At 40.0% G+C, this 19269-nt stretch overlaps 1 protein-coding gene across 1 annotated transcript; it reads left to right on the forward strand.

The window, feature by feature from the left end:
• Positions 1-1364: 1364 nt before the first annotated feature.
• Positions 1365-10306, forward strand: LOC139372625 (proteasome subunit beta type-8-like). The gene is made up of 6 exons (XM_071112399.1): positions 1365-1604; positions 2145-2298; positions 2467-2578; positions 8394-8523; positions 8800-9004; positions 9080-10306. Exons 1-6 carry the CDS (start codon positions 1464-1466, stop codon positions 9166-9168), a joined length of 831 nt encoding a protein of 276 aa, XP_070968500.1. The 5' UTR covers positions 1365-1463; the 3' UTR covers positions 9169-10306.
• The last annotated feature ends 8963 nt before the right edge of the window (positions 10307-19269 follow it).

The raw sequence follows: 19269 nt of genomic DNA on the forward strand, positions 1-19269 counted from the left end.
ATTTGGCATGCTGACTTCAGGAATGTTCACCAGAGCTGTTGCCAGATAAATAAATGTTTATTTCTCTACCATAAGCTGCCTCCAAAGTTGTTTGAGAATTTGGCAGTACGTCCAACCAGGCGCACAACTGCAGACCACGTGGACCCACGCCAACCCAAGACTTCCACATCTGGCGTGGTTATGATATGGGCATGCATAACCTACGGACAACAAATACAATTGCTTTTTATTGATGGCAATTTGAATGCACAGAGATACTGTGATGAGATCCTGAGGCCCTAGTAACTAACTATACTGAACAACCTGTGCAGTATAGTGTGTATACCAGTATTTCTTAAATGAAGAAACAATATTGGTGTATTTCAGGCATACTATTTTTTTATGCAGTAATGGTAATAGTGGCTACACAGTATGGGACAACTGCCTGGAGAAAGTGTTTGATTTTGGCTACATAAAACACATTCACTTGAAAATAGTACTAAGCCACTGAACCAACATGGGAACCACAACCCTGTATGACAACATATGACATCATACAAAAGTACATTTATGGTTGGTTAGAAAATGTGATCCTTTACTTGAGTAAATCAATGGTTACTGGAAAGATAAAATCATCGGACTGGTTAATCTGTGATTGCTTTATAGTTGTTTTGCCAGTCACACCTTGCCTGACAGGTTCTTCTATAACTGCCATATAGGCAAGTCCCATTTTGGATGCAGTGCAACCTCCAACCCTCAAACAGCCGTTGTCCTTTATTGTGTTTTATTCTATACATGTTGACTAGGCATATCCCTGCCATAATTGAGAAGGGATAGGAAAGGGAATAATTATTATGGCATAGGCTGTTGTTTTTTATGGTGCTAATATTAGGTTTTATCACCACATATTTATAATTATGAAAACAAAAAAAAATCACTTGCAGCCCTTCCCTCCCCTCCATCACTACCACTCCAGACATTTTTCAAAATTAAAATGTGTTGTTTAAGAAAACTTTATGCCATCACACAACCCTATTGATGGGATGTTAAAAATAAATTGTTACAGGTAGGTAACCTAAATGGCAGTGATCTGCCTAGCAACGTCTAGGTATATGCATAGGCCAGAGCACAAATCGGGCAGGTATGGAAATGGAGTGAATGGGCACTGACCCGTGGGCGAGGTCGAATCCTAGCCAACATGATTATAGTGCAGCTCTCAAATAATGTTTGAAATATAGCCATGAAAAATGCATTGCATTTATAAAATACGTAGGTTGTAATTCAATCTCTTTCTAATTTGAGATTTACTTTACGCATTATTGTTACGATTTAACAAGAACAAGCCATTTGGAGACATGATAGGCATAACAAAGTACCGTTGCGCGTATGCTCATTTCATGGTGTTAGTAGCCTAGCAGTAACATTTCAGTTTCGATTTCAAAGCGGAGGAACAGTGAAACTCAGTAACTTCAGAATACTACAAAATGGCTCTTCTCGACGTTTGTGGGATATCAGATTGGGTTAAAGAGGACGGATTCAACGCGGAACGAGCGTCGGTGGATAAAGTCAATCACTTCAATTTCGCTGCTCAGACACCAGAGTTGGCGGTACCCGTTGGAGTTGATGTAAGTAACACCTGATAATTCGCGTGTGGGATTTGTCACCTCAGCTGTTTCCTATGGTGATGGTTGAGTTTACAAAATAACATAATTTTGAATAACCAATTGGCTTTACATGGCAGTTCTTTACACCTGTCAAAGTAATGGGAAGCTCATTTTTCATTAATGTAGTAGTAGGAATGTAATAGAGTGGCAGGGAGGCGAACACGGGTCGCAAGGCAAACACCATACACATCGTGCCAATAACGTTTAACGTGACCCACTTTACCAATGAGCGGTTCTGTGATTGTTATTCACCAGTGCTTCTGTGATTGTAAGCTTGATCAAATATGTAGGTTTACTGTTAGACTAATGACCATGCATGATAGAAAAATTGCAATTGAAAATAAAAAATTAAAACAAGTTTATAATAGGTAAGTTTATAACCTTCTGCTGGGTTAGCTACTTCAATCGGGAATATGCTAGTCAGCCCTATTTGTGCATTACAATGACAATATCTTGCAGCTTTTGACAACAAAATCTACTTTGTCAACTGTGTTTCCACAGCCAGCAGAATTTCTTAGGCCTCTGGTTGATAGTGAAGAAGGGGTGGATGGGGTGAAGATCAACCTGGAGCATGGCACTACTACTCTGGCTTTCAAGTTCCAGCATGGGGTGATGGTGGCTGTTGACTCCAGAGCATCTGCAGGATCTTACGTCAGTAAGTGATACACACACATTTTAGTTGGATGGAGTGATTGATGGAGGGAGGGAGGGGGTAGAAAATTGAGTATGAAAGAGAGAGATGGTCAAATACAATAAAGAACAAGTATGTTTTGTGAATCTACCGTGGCATATGTGTAATGAATAACCCCTCTTTGTGTTTAAGGCACTCAGATGTTTAAGAAGGTGATCGAGATTAACCCCTTTCTACTTGGGACAATGTCTGGCAGTGCTGCCGACTGTGTCTATTGGGAGAGAGTGTTGGCCAAGGAATGCAGGTGAGAGAAGATGGTCACGTTATAGTGATAGCTTACTCCAAAATCAAAGCTTGTTAGACATTTTTAAACATCAAAACTCAACTGTGTTCTAGTATTGAGTCCATGTCCCTTGTTCTGTTAATCAAACTATATCCCTTAAACCCAAAACAATGGGAATGATGGGTGCTGTCTAATTTCCTTTTATTTGGTACCCATCTTTTCCATCCTACACTCTTAGAAAAAAAAGGGTTCTTCGGCTGTTCCCATAGGAGAACCCTTTTTGGTTCCAGGTAGAACCCTTTTTGGTTCCAGGTAGAACCCTTTTTGGTGCCAGGTAGAACCCTTTTTGTTGCCACAGATGATCATCTAGATTCAGCTACAGGGCTTTTTTGTTGTTGAACATAGATAATATTTTATATTATATTTGAATAAAAACGTCATTTCAAACCTTGCATTTGTATACCATCACGTGTTTCTCTATTATGTTTGGTAATACTTGGGAACAGATTTCCAAATTTAAATCACTTGTAGGTCATTTCCTGGTGTTTTTAAAGTCTTTTATGTCAAACAATGAAAATTCTATATCAGTGGCAATCGGTGCCGTTTAAGACGAGGGAGTACGATTTTTAACAAGCATGGCCTGATTTCTATTACAGCATATTGGATGACTGTCATTCATATTCCATTCACCCAGCTCAATGTAACATCAATAGGTTTTGGCTACTACATGATACTCACATTTTCCCTTTACGCATCATGAGGTTGCTACAACCTAGCCCATGAATGAAAGTTTGCAACATAGGTGCCACAGGTCGAGAGACAAATTTGAGGTGACAGTGACACATGGCCTGATGGTGACATTCAATACCACCTTGCACACTCTTGCCTGCATCTAGCTGATCTATGGTGTAATCGTTGGTCCAACAGTTGCAAACAAGAACTTCTATTTCTCTTTCCTATGAAGGAAAGTTTAGAACATACAGTTGAAGTCGGAAGTTTACATACACTTAGGTTGGAGTCATTAAAGCTCCTTTTTCAACCACTCCACAAATTTCTTGTTAACAAACTATAGTTTTGGCATGTCGGTTAGGACATCTACTTTGTGCATGACACAAGTCATTTTTCCAACAATTGTTTACAGACAGATTATTTCACTTATAATTCACTGTATCACAATTCCAGTGAGTAAGAAGTTTACATACACTAAGTTGACTGTGCCTTTAAACAGCTTGGAAAATTGCAGAAAATGATGTCATGGCTTTAGAATCTTCTAATTGGCTTATTGACATCATTTGAGTCAATTGGAGGTGTCCCTGTGGATGTATTTCAAGGCCTACCTTCAACCTCATTGCCTCTGCTTGACGTCATGAGAAAATCTAAAGAAATCCGCCAAGACCTCAGATTTCTTTTTTTAGACCTCCACAAGTCTGGTTCATCCTTGGGAGTGTAACGGATGTGAAATGGCTAGCTAGTTAGCGGTGTTTGCGCTAAATAGCGTTTCAATCGGTGACGTCACTTGCTCTGAGACCTTGAAGTAGTAGTTCCCCTTGCTCTGCAAGGGCCGCGGCTTTTGTGGAGCGATGGGTAACGATGCTTCGTGGGTGACTGTTGTTGATGTGTGCAGAGGGTCCCTGGTTCGCGCTTGGGTATGGGCGAGGGGACGGTCTAAAGTTATACTGTTACAGGAGCAATTTCCAAACGCCTGAAGGTACCACATTCATCTATACAAACAATTGTACGTAAGTATGAACACCATGTGACCACACAGCCGTCATACCGCTCAGGGAGGAAACGCGTTCTGTCTCCTAGAGATGAATGTACTTTGGTGCGAAAAGTGCAAATCAATCCCAGAACAACAGCAAAGGACCTTGTGAAGGAAGATGCTGGAGGAAACAGGTACAAAAGTATCTATATCAACAGTTAAATGAGTCCTATATCGACATAACCTGAATGGCTGCTCAGCAAGGAAGAATCCACTGCTCCAAAACTGCCCAAAAAAAGGCAGACTACGTTTTGCAACTGCACATGGGGACAAAGATCGTACCTTTTGGAGAAATTTCCTCTGGTCTGATGAAACAAATGGAACTGTTTGACCATTAATGACCATTGTTATGTTTGGAGGAAAAAGGTAGAGGCTTGTAAGCCGAAGAACACCATCCCAACTGTGAAGCACGGGGGTGGCAGCATCATGTTGTGGGGGTGCTTTGCTGCAGGAGGGACTGGTGCACTTCACAAAATAGATGGCATCATGAGGGGGAAAATTCACATTCTTAAAATAAAGTGGTGATCCTAACTGACCTAAGACAGAGAATTTTTACTAGGATTAAAATGTCAGAAATTGTGAAAAACTGAGTTTAAATGTATTTGGCTAAGGTGTATGTAGACTTTCGACTTCAACTGTAGGTGCAGAGGTCTATATAAATGTGAGTAATCAAGGTGACAGACATTGACACATTCAATATCGCCTTGCACAATCTTGCCTGCTTCTAGCTCATCTAGAGAGTCATCTTTAGTCCAACAGTTGCAAACTAGAGTTTCTATTGGACAAATTCAGGTATGTTTATCCCTGTTTTGTTCTGTTTGCTTCCATTTACAGTGCCTTGCGAAAGTATTCGGCCCCCTTGAACTTTGCGACCTTTTGCCACATTTCAGGCTTCAAACATAAAGATATAAAACTGTATTTTTTTGTGAAGAATCAACAACAAGTGGGACACAATCATGAAGTGGAACGACATTTATTGGATATTTCAAACTTTTTTAACAAATCAAAAACTGAAAAATTAGGTGTGCAAAATTATTCAGCCCCCTTAAGTTAATACTTTGTAGCGCCACCTTTTGCTGCGATTACAGCTGTAAGTCGCTTGGGGTATGTCTCTATCAGTTTTGCACATCGAGAGACTGACATTTTTTCCTATTCCTCCTTGCAAAACAGCTCGAGCTCAGTGAGGTTGGATGGAGAGCATTTGTGAACAGCAGTTTTCAGTTCTTTCCACAGATTCTCGATTGGATTCAGGTCTGGACTTTGACTTGGCCATTCTAACACCTGGATATGTTATTTTTGAACCATTCCATTGTAGATTTTGCTTTATGTTTTGGATCATTGTCTTGTTGGAAGACAAATCTCCGTCCCAGTCTCAGGTCTTTTGCAGACTCCATCAGGTTTTCTTCCAGAATGGTCCTGTATTTGGCTCCATCCATCTTCCCATCAATTTGAACCATCTTCCCTGTCCCTGCTGAAGAAAAGCAGGCCCAAACCATGATGCTGCCACCACCATGTTTGACAGTGGGGATGCTGTGTTCAGGGTGATGAGCTGTGTTGCTTTTACGCCAAACATAACGTTTTGCATTGTTGCCAAAAAGTTCAATTTTGGTTTCATCTGACCAGAGCACCTTCTTCCACATGTTTGGTGTGTCTCCCAGGTGGCTTGTGGCAAACTTTAAACGACACTTTGTATGGATATCTTTAAGAAATGGCTTTCTTCTTGCCACTCTTTCATAAAGGCCAGATTTGTGCAATATACGACTGATTGTTGGGCCTATGGACAGAGTCTCCCACCTCAGCTGTAGATCTCTGCAGTTCATCCAGAGTGATCATGGGCCTCTTGGCTGCATTTCTGATCAGTCTTCTCCTTGTATGAGCTGAAAGTTGAGGGACGGCCAGGTCTTGGTAGATTTGCAGTGGTCTGATACTCCTACCATTTCAATATTATCGCTTGCACAGTGCTCCTTGGGATGTTTAAAGCTTGGGAAATCTTTTTTTATCCAAATCCGGCTTTAAACTTCTTCACAACAGTATCTCGGACCTGCCTGGTGTGTTCCTTGTTCTTCATGATGCTCTCTGCGCTTTTAACGGACCTCTGAGACTATCACAGTGCAGGTGCATTTATACGGAGACTTGATTACACACAGGTGGATTGTATTTATCATCATTAGTCATTTAGGTCAACATTGGATCATTCAGAGATCCTCACTGAACTTCTGGAGAGAGTTTGCTGCACTGAAAGTAAAGGGGCTGCATAATTTTGCACGCCCAATTTTTCAGTTTTTGATTTGTTAAAAAAGTTTGAAATATCCAAAAAATGTCGTCACATGATTGTGTCCCACTTGTTGTTGATTCTTCAAAGTTTTATATCTTTATGTTTGAAGCCTGAAATGTGGCAAAAGGTCGCAAAGTTCAAGGGGGCCGAATACTTTCGCAAGGCACTGTATGTTTCTTTCAACAGAACTGGCAGAATGAATACACCCCTGATGACACGTAAACACACTCTTTTATAGCAACCACATACAACACAGCATGATCCCTTTGATCATTAGATAATTCCTTCACACATCTACGCACTGTCCTCTCACCTTTTCCCTTCACTAGTGGACTTCAGTGCACAAAACATCAGCTGTCTGTGACCAGGCGACAAAACCTTTCCAAGCCAAACCTTCATATCATAAGCGCTACACACAGCCTACATTGTTGTTATCGTATTAGCTAACATCAAGTCAACATAGCTACTAGAATGAACGCGTTAGTAAGCCTGCTACAATCATGGATATAGTGTACAGTAAGCAAGCAGTTTATCAGTTACACCGGCAGGCCTCGGTGGCAATAAATTAATAAAACCAAAAGCTTACCCTGACTTGGAGTCCCAGTGTTGGCTAACCATAGCCAGCTAGCTAACAGAGCATCCCTGTCTGTTTGAGCCGGGTGTATGAGTAAGCTAAACTAGATAGCTGAGTTCCCTAGCTAAGTAAGTGAGTGAGTAAGTAAGTAAGTAAGTATAAAAAATATGAAATATAGCTCTCTCTCTCTCTTTCTCTCTTGCTTCCCCTTATTTTTAAAGAAATTAATTTGTTCAAAACTGTTCAACTATTGTCTTTCTCTGAGTCAACCACTCACCACATTTACGCACTGCAGTGCTATCTAGCTGTAGATCATGATTTCAGTACTAGATTAATTATCTGATACTTTGATTGGGTGGACAACATGTCAGTTCATGCTGTAAGAGCTCTGATAGGTTGGAGAACGTCCCCCTGAAGTTGTCATAATTACTGTGTAAGTCTATGGAAGGGGGTGAGAACCATGAGCCCCCTAGGTTTTGTATTGAAGTTAATGTACCCAGAGGAGGACAGAAACTAGCTGTTCTCCAGCTACTCCATGGTTAAGGGGATACCTAGTCAGTTGTACAACTGAATGCTTTCAACTGAAATGTGTCTTCTGCATTTAACCCAACCCCTCTGAATCAGAGAGGTGCGGGGGGCTGCCATAATCAACATCTTCGGCACTATGGTAACAGTTGGTTAACTGCCTTGTTCAGGGGCAGATTGACAGATTTTTACCTGATTTGATTCAGCAACCTTTCGTTTACTGGCCCAACGCTCTAACCACTAAGCTACCTGCCACCATGGTGCTACCCTACAGAGTGCTGTTAAGGCTACTGTAGACCTTCATTGCAAAACACTGTTAATAAATTATTTGGTGATGTGAATACATTTTGTATAGTCACTTTAAAAAAAGAAAAATTCACAAAAAAAATCTGAAATTCACTGAGGATGGTCCTCCCCTTCCAATTCTGAGAAGCCTCCACTGTTCTATGTAGAATATACTGTATATCTGTTTAATTTTTGCTAAGAAAAATTAGGGCTCCAAATAAAACCACCCGTGGGCCTGCCAGTTGGCGGGGTTCTACCTGGAAGGGTTCTACCTGGAATTAAAAGGGTTTTACCAGGAAACAAAAAGGGTTCTTCTGTGGGAACAGCCACATTACTCTTTGAGGTTCGATATAGCACCTTTTTTTCTAAGAGTGTATATTTTTCCATTTTCCCTCAACCCTCCACTTCATTTAAGGATATACAAGCTGAGGAACAAGGAGAGGATCTCAGTATCTGCTGCCTCTAAGCTCCTTGCCAACATGGTGGTCAACTACAGAGGGATGGGTCTCTCCATGGGCACAATGATATGTGGCTGGGACAAGAAGGCAAGTTAAAGTTAGGCCCTTCAGGTTGCTTGGTTTGTGTACCCCAGTGTTAGAAAATATTGTCTAGTCTATTATTAACAAGTAATCAATGATATAGTCAATCGGATGGGTTTGTTTTGTAAACGTTTTGACTACGAAGTTTGCTCTTTTAGTGGGTAATTAACAAACACTCATTAGTTGAAATTGTATTGTCAGCCTGCTACTAATACACATGCATGATTATTATTATTATTATTATTATTATTATTATTATTATTATTATTATTATTATTGCAGGGTCCTGGGCTGTATTACGTTGATGACAATGGTCTGAGACTGTGTGGAAACATGTTCTCCACTGGGTCTGGTAACACCTACGCCTATGGTGTGATGGACAGCGGCTACCGATATGACTTGTCTGTTCCAGAAGCCTATGATTTGGCACAGAGGGCCATCTTTCATGCTACACACAGAGATGCTTACTCTGGGGGAACAGTCAACAGTAAGTCTGAGCTTATTACCTGGTTTATAATGGTGGTGGTTTGTGTGTGTTTGACTCTGTCTTTGTTCTTTGCAGTGTATCACATGAGAGAGACTGGTTGGATTAAAGTTTCTCAAGAGGATGTTGGCGACCTGTACCACCGCTTTTCCAATGAGAAGAAGTGAATCTGGCCCATTTTAACTATATTCACATTCACATCAATACCATACAATACATCACACACATAGTCAAATAAGTATGTCAAATAATAAGTATCATGGAGCCGTGACCTTCTCTCAGGCAACATTAAATGGCAGTCACTGTCTTCAATAAAATACTTTTTTTAGAGAACTGTCATAGTCATTTTTCAAACATTGTGGTTATGTGTATAAGACAATTATTTTCTTTCAAATATTGAAATAATAAAATATTTAAAATTGTCTTTCAAAATACATGTTCACATTTAGAATACATTTTCTTCAGGCACAGAACTTTTTTCTTTTTTTACAATAAACTCTTTGGATCTTACAGAGATTTGGAAAAAACAGGGCTGACATGACATTTTTGTTCCTCAAGAGGTCTAATAACCTTTTCATACTACCGAGCTGATCCAAACCGAGCTGAACTGCACTGGCCTAGTTATGCATCTGGTTAATCATCGACCATAGATGCTGGAACCATTGTTGAAAGAAAATATCTGAGCCAGTACAGTTCAGGTCTGCATGATAGTGTGAAAAGGGTACGTGACACAGGCAAAGCCATAGATTTATGAGAACTGATGTTATTGTTCTGATACAGTATATGTACCTATTCTGTAATCTACTAGCATTGTATGTGTATCCCAGATCCTGTGGCATACACCAGTGTCCTGGTTTTCATGAATATTGGAATCTGGCATGAGCAAGAACATGGACCCTAGTTAAGTAGGATGGACAGATACTGGAGATAAGGAATCGGCTATTATTACAGTAAACTAATAGATCAGACATAACTGAGTAAAGACTCCCAAGACTCAGCTGCTGTTCATGTCAGATAAAACCTCTTCTTTTTCTACTATTTCCTCCATTACAATTCTCAAAATCTAGTTTTTTGGGGGGTTTTGTATTTGTTTATTTCTTTGCTTTATTATTATTATTGAATACATTTTTGGGGACTCCAGTGTTTCCAGAGTAAACTGAGTCCTTGAGCTGAGATGGACATTTCCATCCTCAATTCAATCTACCGGGCAGTGCCATCGTGAGATTGTCAGGCATCAATCCCCTTGCCTACTGGGGAGAGGAAGGCAGCCATATCAAAAATACTCACATTAAAATATGAAGGAAACTTGATCTGGTTCAATCGGAAGCTTTTAATGTTATCTTATAAAAAGAGTTGAACTTGTACAGCTGTATAACTCCAACTTTCTAAGTCAACCGTCACATAAAGCAGCACTTCTAAATGGCTGACAGTAAAGTACACGGACCATGTGCTGTGCAAAGGGCTTCCATCCACGAGGGGCCCCTACGACGCATTATTTTATTTTTTGGGTGTGGAAAACAGTCAGGTTCTCAACTTACTTTTTGAATAGTACATTGAATAGTAGAATAAGCATGGTGCAATTTCTAAACGTGAAAGTGCATCATCCGTTTTTGAGGTGGGGGGTCTGGGGGTGGAGGCTGTGATGTAAAAAATCTTCCCAGCGTGAAATAGTTCCCGATCGTTCTGACTATGTTCTGATTGTGACGTCACAATTATTTTTATCTTTAAATGCTATTTTATGTTTCTTCAGAGAAAATATTCATGTAGTGATGTCTTATGTTTTTTTTTATTATATTGTAATTAGAAATGTTATAATAAAAAATAAAACAATACTATTTTACACTGGGAAGATTTTTACATGACAGAGACAACCTGAGCCATGTGTTTAGAGAGTTGGTTCACCTTGAAAAATGTTTGAATATTGTTCTAATTCTAAACATTCAGTGACAGAGCATTATTTATTAACTATTCAATATTCAAAAAATTTAATGTTAATGTTGCGGTAACAAGACTGGCATAGAATGGTGTAATGTCATGTAAATGCATCATAATGTAGAAACTTCAACCATAGAGACAAACCATTCTATATCTATGGGCCCTAGTCTCTAAATACATGGCTCTTGAGGCAACCAAATCTCATTTACGGCACGCAAGAGTTAGAGGCAGGTCCGGTCCACATTATATTATGGTACGGGATTAACGTTTCTTATTTTACTACACAGAAAGTCCCTGGAGGCCCGTCCCTTGTTCTTTGTCTATGTTTTTGGCAGTCTGCCTGGCTGCACCACTGCTAAAGCCACAAGACATCAGTACTCCACCTCCCCCTACCGGGGAACATTAACCTATCGATATAGACCTTAGGTGATACTGGCAACCATTTTATGACCAGATCTGCGACTGGTACACATCCCCACGAAATGGCCGCGGTCGAGTCGCATACAAATATTGAGCATTTCCTTTTGAGAATCCTTAACACTGATCTGGAAAACACTTTGTGCATTTACCTGGCAGGTGTTTTGAAGTATTCACTTGGTCAGTGTCTTGTGAGTTTTCTGCTCACCTTTTCTGTTTGTGCATCTGCAGCACTGGTGCAGACATACATCATCTAAATCCTCAACTCAATCAAAGTATTGATAAGAAGTGCGTAAATATGTTTATTTTGGGGCTGCTATGATTTGAACACAGGACATTTGTGAGATAAGTGTCATGTGGCAACATTCATCAACTGTATTATTTTCCCAGTAGAAGTTTGCATTGTCAGTTCGACATATACAGTATTTTGTCCTGTCCCTTTAGGTTGGTGACATATCAACAACAATTCACCTACCCACTGCCAAAGGATACCGATAAGAAGGGATGGAGGGAGAGCACAAAGAGAAAATAACAGCGGCCATCTCATCTCAAGACCTTCTGGCATCACAAAATGGCCGACAACTTGATCTGTCTGGGTGAAGCGGCAATTGTGCAACCACTCCATGCCAAATCAGTTGGCTTGCAATCCCGCCACGTTGCAAGTACTTTCGGCCTTTGCTTTTACTTTCATTTCAGTATACTTCACCAAGCAAAACAAGCCAACGCCAAATCCTGTGTCTTGTGACTGCTATTTAGTCTTTGATACTCAATGCTGCTTTTAAACAAGGACGCTGGCTGACTATTTTACTAAAATATGTGCCACTCCATTTAGTATAGGTTACTTTACGTTAGGTAACATTACATTGACTTACCAAATAGCGGTCGTACAATATAAAACTAATTGTAGGACATATAGTATCGTATGTCTGGCTTGATTTTGACCCGTTTAGTATGATATATTACGTTCAACTGCTTTAGTATGATATGCTATGTTCTGTTAGGATTTGAGGTTAGGGTTAGGAGTTATGTTAAAGGGTTAGGGGATGTGCAAGTAGTTGCAAAGTAGCTCAAAAGTAGTAAGTAGTTGCAAAAGTTGACTGTGATGAGATTTGAATACGCAACCTTTGGATTGGTCGACGTTTGCATAACACCAACCTCCTTTAGTTTTTTTCCTTAAGTAATCTACTGTCTGAAGAATTGCAACATTTGCCTAGAACTAACGCTGCAGATAGCAATACTGGGTGATTTGAAAAGCCATAGTCATTGGTGAGATTTTGGGGCTGCTTCTTTGCGATTTTGGGGCTGCTTCTTGGCGATTGGGGCTGGATTTCTTGGCAATGTCTCACATGGAATAGCCTTCATTTCTCAGAACAAGAATAGACTGACGAGTTTCAGAAGAAAGGTCTTTGTTTCTGGCCATATTGAGCCTGTAATCGAACCCACAAATGCTGATGCTCCAGATACTCAACTAGTCTAAGAAGGCCAGTTTTATTGCTTCTTTAATCAGCAAAACAGTTTTCAGCTGTGCTAACATAATTGCAAAAGGGTTTTCTAATGATCAATTAGCCTTTTAAAATGAGAAACTTGGATTAGCTAACACAACGTGCCATTGGAACACAGGAGTGATGGTTGCTGATAATGGGCCTCTGTACACCTATGTAGATATTCCATTAAAAATCAGCCGTTTCCAGCTACAATAGTCATTTACAACATTAACAATGTCTACACTGTATTTCTGATCAATTTGATGTTATTTTAATGGACAAAAAATGTGCTTTTCTTTCAAAAACAAGGACATTTCTAAGTGACCCCAAACTTTTGAACGGTAGTGTATATTATTTTACACTAATACAATTGCTAAGATAAATATATTTTGTTTAACTACTAATATTTTTTTCTTCTTAAAAAGATAGGGGTCAAAATTATTGCCACCCCTGTTTTCAATATCTTTCAATGCCTCACCTCGCAAGGATAACGGCCCTGGGCCTTTTTCAAAAATGTTTTATGAAAATGGAGAACACATTGGGAGGGATCTTTGACCATACCTCCGTACAGAATCTTTCCAGATCCTTGACCACCTTCGTCTGAGCTTATGAACTGCCCTCTTTAATTCAAACCACAGGTTTTCAATGGGGTTGAAGTCCTGAGACTGAGACGGCCATTTTGTTCATGTTGATTTTGTTGTCAATGAAACATTTAAAGGTCCAGGCTATCTGCCCCTTCCAGACCCTGCTGGTGATCGCTCACAAGCTGAAGACCATTGAGAGGGCAGATCAGATCATTCTGATTGACCAGGGGACTGTCCAGGAGCAGGGCACTCACCAGGAGTTGATGGACAGGAAGGGGAGCTACTACAAACTAAGAGAGAGACTGTTCACCGAAGACGATGCGCCACATTGACCAGAGCAATGCTACTGTTTGAACTGTAAATAGTGATGTCATTTTCTCACTCTCACTCTGACCAATACTCACAACCTCCTAATATACTGTAAATCCCATACACATCATGACAGTGACATGTATAAAGCCAAGTTGATGTAAATGTTGAATGCAGTTAGAGATCGGCAAGCAGCCAAGTGGTTAGAGAGTTGAGCCAGTTAGGGAAAGGTCAAAAGACTTACTACTTACTGTAAGTCACTCTGAATAAGAGTGTCTGCTAAATGTAAGATACTTTTACATCAGTGATGGAAACTTCATTTTTTTGGGTGTGAGTTGTTTTGATTTTAAGGTATTGTATTGTACTGTATTCTTCCCTTCATTTTGAGTGGCCCACACTCTCTATTGTTCTTCTGTGACCCCCAGTTGACTGTAAAACCATTTATGGAGCAAAGGTCTATCATGTTACCTATCCAAGAGATAGGAACTAGTGTAGTGAACCTGCCATGGTGTAACCACTCCCTGCCAAATCTGATGCTTTGTATTGGCTATTGAGAGGCTTTGAAGTCACTTCCCAGTTAGAGCAGTCCTCCGGCAAATGGAATTCTGCAGTATTTCAATGAAATGTTTCAAGGACAAAATGACTTAAGTGCTGTATTTAAGTATGTTTGTTGTTGTAGTGGGAAAGTAACATTAAGTAATCCCTGAAAGTTATACTTTAAGGAAGCTGACTTTAAGCTTCTGGGGCTCGTAGAGTGTTTGTGAGAGTGCCGTCTTTCCATTGAGGGGTCATAATAGTTTGTTGTAGCTGCAGCAGCCACATTTGCCAAAGTCTATTTTCATAACTGAAAAGGGTTTCCAATGTATGATATTACCGTGATATCATATGATATAGTGGACCCCCCCCCCCCCCCCCAAGGGGCGCCCCAGGACAGAGTTTGGGAAACCCTGCTCCACAGGAATGAATGAAATTCTACAATATTTCAATTAAATGTTTCAAGGACAAAATAACATGTATTTAAGTATTTTTGTTGCGGTAGGGACAGTAACATTCGTAATTCCTAAAAATGATACTATTTATATATTTTTTATTTTGTCATTTTTTATGTTTAGCTCATATAATATAATTTAAAAGTATGCATGAAGGCGTCTGTAATAGAATGCATGTGGCAAAAATAAATGTAAACATTAATACATTAATTTCTATAGCTTCCAAAATATTATTTTTCACGATAGTGGGAGAATGCCAAGATGGAGGCACGGCGGCTTCAACACGTTGCCCCCTATCAGTCATCTGGTGTATATATGAAATATTGGTTTGCACCCCACAGGCGTATAATATCTCAGCACACTGCCCCCACCGCATGATTTCAAATCATTTAAACTCAGATCTGGAATTAGGTCACGAGAAGTGGAGGGAACTGGCACAATAACAAAATTGAGGACAATCACAAGGGATAGTCACTGCTGTGTTGGCTACTCTACTGCTGTGTTGGCTACATGCAAGAACGGTTTGGCTTCAGAAGTTTCCGTAGTTGGCGATTTCCTTACTTACTGGCTCATAAGAACCTGATCCTTCCTAGTTTGCCTAGTAACTGATTATGTATTGGCAGTCAAATCATAGCTACCATAAACTCTAATCCTAACCTTAACCCCTACCATTACCCTAAACCTTAACAAGGACCCTTACCTAATCCTACTTAACTCTTACCTTACCCATTTTAAATTTCAACTTCAATGAGGTGACTTCAGAGTCGTAACATCTCAAGAATCCCACTTAGACATTTTCCAGAAAATAATGGTTATAAGGCACTAATAGATGGCCTTTGCTGCTATCTAGTCAGTGGATGATATTGGAGTTAGGCAAACAACCACAAAGTTGGCCAAATTTGGTAACTTTTTGTGACACAAATTCTAAAATAATCTTAGAAACCCCATTTTATTTAATAGAGAACACATTGTATTTCAGAGAGAACACATTGTATTTCATAGAAAACACATTTCACATTTTGAAATGGTGACGACGTCAAGGGCTTTGTGGTCTGTGGTGAAATGACAGGAAGCCACAGGTGAAGAGAGGAAAGCGAGGCAGTACCGATGTGGCTATTATCTTAGGTCACACACATTCCTCATGGCAGCTTTCAAAGTAACTCATTGTTGACTTGAAGACTCACAGGGTGAGCTACACTGTTATTTAGATTGATGGGGCAGCGGTAGAGACTGTAGATAGTTTCAAATCCCTGTATATTCAGATCTCTGTGTAGGCCTATAGTTACTCTATGCATACCAAGGGACGAATGAGCTGAATATCCAACTCCTCCTGTAAATGTGTTTAACTTGATGCCATATTAGACAATGTATATATCTTTCCCATACTATATTTTTCAATTCTCCCCCAACCCCCATTTAATTTAAGGATCTACAAGCTGAGGAACTAAGAGATGATCTCAGTATCTGCTGCCTCTACGCTTCTTGCCAACACGGTGGTCAACTACAGAAGGATGGGTCTCAGGGGCACAATGATATGTGGCTGTGACAAGTAGGCAAGTTAAAGTTAGGCCCTTCAGGTTGCTTGGTTTGTGTGTCTCACTGTTAGAATAGATTGTCTAGTCTAGTCTTTTATTAACAAGTGATCAATGATATGGGCAATCATTTGATAATGTCAGTATTCAGTAATATCATCAGTCAGATGGGTTTGTTTTGTATACGGTTTGACTATGAAGTTTGCTCTTTTAGTGGGTAATTAACAAACACTCATTAGTTGAAATTGTATTGTCAGCCTGCTACTAATAGACATTCATGATGATTATTATTGTTATTATGATTGCAGGGTCCTGGGCTGTATTATGTTGATGACAATGGTCTGAGACTGGGGAAACATGCTCACCACTGGGTTCTGGTAACTATAGTGTGATGGACAGTGGCTCCCAATATGACTTGTCTGTTCCAGAAGCCTATGATTTGGCACGGAGGGCCATCTTTCATGCTACACACAGAGATGCTTACTCTGGGGGAACAGTCAACAGTAAGTCTGAGCTTATTACCTGGTTTATAATGGTGTGTGTGTGTGTGTGCGAGTGTGCGTGCGTGCGTGGGTGTGTGCTTGACTCTGTCTTTTTTATTTGCACTGTATCACATGAGAGAGACTGGTTGGATCAAAGTTTCTCAAGAGGATGTTGGCGACCTGTACCACCACTTTTACAATGAGAAGAAGCAAATCTGACCCATTAAAACTATATTCACGGTCACATCAATACATCACACACAGTCAAATAAGAATGTAAAATAATAAGTATCATGGAGCCGTGACCTCTCTCGGGCAACATTAAATGGCAGTCACTGTCTTCAATAAAATACTTTTTTTAGAGAACTGTCATAGTATTTTTTTTAAACATTGTGGTTCTGAGTATAAGACAATTATTTTATTTCAAATATTGAAAAAAATAAAATCTTTAAAATTGTCTTTCAAATAAGTTCACATTTAGAATTGATTTTCTCCTGCCACAGAACTTTTTAATGTGTTTTACAATAAACTCTCGTTAGATCTCACAGATATTTGGAGAAAAAAACCGGGCTGACATGACATTTTTGCTCCCCAAGAGGTCTAATACCCTTTTCAAACCACTGAGCTAAACCAAACCAAGCTGAGCCGAGCTGAACTGTGCTGGCCTAGTTACGCATCTGGTTACGCATCCACTATTGATGCTGGAACCATTCTGAAAAGGACAATGTGAAAAGAAAATACCTGAATAGTTCCCGATCGTTCTGATCGTTCTGATTGTGTTCTGATTGTGACGTCACATCAGAATCAGAACGATTTGTAACTATTCCACGCTGGGTGAATTTTATTTTCAGAGAAAATGTACGTGTAGAGATGTCCTGCTATTTTTGTTATTGTATTGTCGTTTGAAATTTTACAATAAAAATAAATAAACACAAAATAAATATATACTATTTCATGCTGGGAAGATTTTTCCATGACAGAGGCAACCAGAGTCAAGTGTTTAGAGAGTTGGGTTAGCTTTAAAAATATATATATATTGTTCTTATTCTAAACATTCAGTGACATATGCATCATAATGTAGAAACTTCAAACATAGATACATACCATTCTATATCTATGGGCCCTAGTCTCTAAATATATGGCTCTCGAGGCAATCAAATCTCATTTACGGCACACAAGAGTTAGAGGCGGGTCAGGTCCACACTATATTATGGTACGGGATTAATGTTTCTTATTTTACTACACAGAAAGTCCCTGGAGGCCCGTCCCTTGTTCTTTGTCTATGTTTTTGGCAGTCTGCCTGGCTGCACCACTGCTAAAGCCACAAGACATCTGTACTCCACCTCCCCCTACCGGGGAACATTAACCTATCGATATAGACCTTAGGTGATACTGGCAACCATTTTATGACCAGATCTGCGACTGGTACACATCCCCACGAAATGGCCGCGGTCGAGTCTCATACAAATATTGAGCATTTCCTTTTGAGAATCCTTAACACTGATCTGAAAAACACTTTGTGCATTTACCTGGCAGGTGTTTTGATGTATTCACTTGGTCAGTGTCTTGTGAGTTTTCTGCTCACCTTTTCTGTTTGTGCATCTACAGCACTGGTGCAGACATACATCATCTAGTCATCCAAATCATCGACTTAATCAATCAAAGTTTTGATAAGAAGTGCCTGAGTTTATATACAGTATCCTCTCCTCTCCTGCCCCTTTGGGTTGGTGACTCATTAACAACAATGCACCTACCTACCCACTGCCTACAAAGAGGGAGGGAGAGCACAAAGGGGAAATACCAGCAGCCATCTCATCTCAAGACCTTCTGGCATATCAAACTGGCCGACAATAATAATAATTGTGTAACCACTCCATGCCGAATCAGTTGGCTTGCAATCACACCCAATGATGTACAGTGCATTTGGAAAGTATTCCGACCCTTTGACTTTTTTTGTTACGTTACAGCCTTATTCTAAAATTGATTCAGTTGTAGTCCCGTCCCCCCATTAATCTACACACACTACCCATAATGACAAAGCAAAAACAGGTTTTCAGAAATGTTTACAAATGTATAAAAAACGGAAATGTCACATTTACATAAGTATTCAGACCCTTTACTCAGTACTTTGTTGAAGCACCTTTGGCAGTGATTACAGTCTTGAGTCTTCTTGGGTATGACGCTACAAGCTTGGCACACCTGTATTTGGGGAGTTTCTCCCATTTTTCTCTGCAGATCCTCTCAAGCTCTGTCAGGTTGGATGAGGAGCGTCGCTGCACAGCTATTTTCATGTCTCTCCAGAGATGTTTGATCAGGTTCAAGTCCGGGCTCTGGCTAGGCCACTCAAGGTCATTCAGAGACTTGTTCTGAAGCCACTCCTGCGTTGTCTTGGCTGTGTGCTTAGGGTAGTTGTCCTGTTGGAAGGAGAACCTTCGCCCCAGTCTGAGGTCCTGAGCGATCTGGAACAGGTTTTCATCAGGGATCTCTCTGTACTTTGCTCTGTTCATCTTTCCCTCGTTCCTGACTAGTCTCCCTG

The sequence above is a fragment of the Oncorhynchus clarkii genome, chromosome 18, assembly GCF_045791955.1.
Source record: "Oncorhynchus clarkii lewisi isolate Uvic-CL-2024 chromosome 18, UVic_Ocla_1.0, whole genome shotgun sequence".
In the NCBI taxonomy this organism is placed as follows: Eukaryota; Metazoa; Chordata; class Actinopteri; order Salmoniformes; family Salmonidae; genus Oncorhynchus; species Oncorhynchus clarkii.

Coding starts and splice junctions, on each gene's coding strand:
- LOC139372625 (XM_071112399.1), top strand. CDS start 1,464: ATGGCTCTTCTCGACGTTTGTGGGATATCAGATTGGGTTAAAGAGGAC. Junction 2,299..2,466: donor ATCTGCAGGATCTTACGTCA/GTAAGTGATACA, acceptor TTTGTGTTTAAG/GCACTCAGATGTTTAAGAAG. Junction 2,579..8,393: donor GTGTTGGCCAAGGAATGCAG/GTGAGAGAAGAT, acceptor ACTTCATTTAAG/GATATACAAGCTGAGGAACA.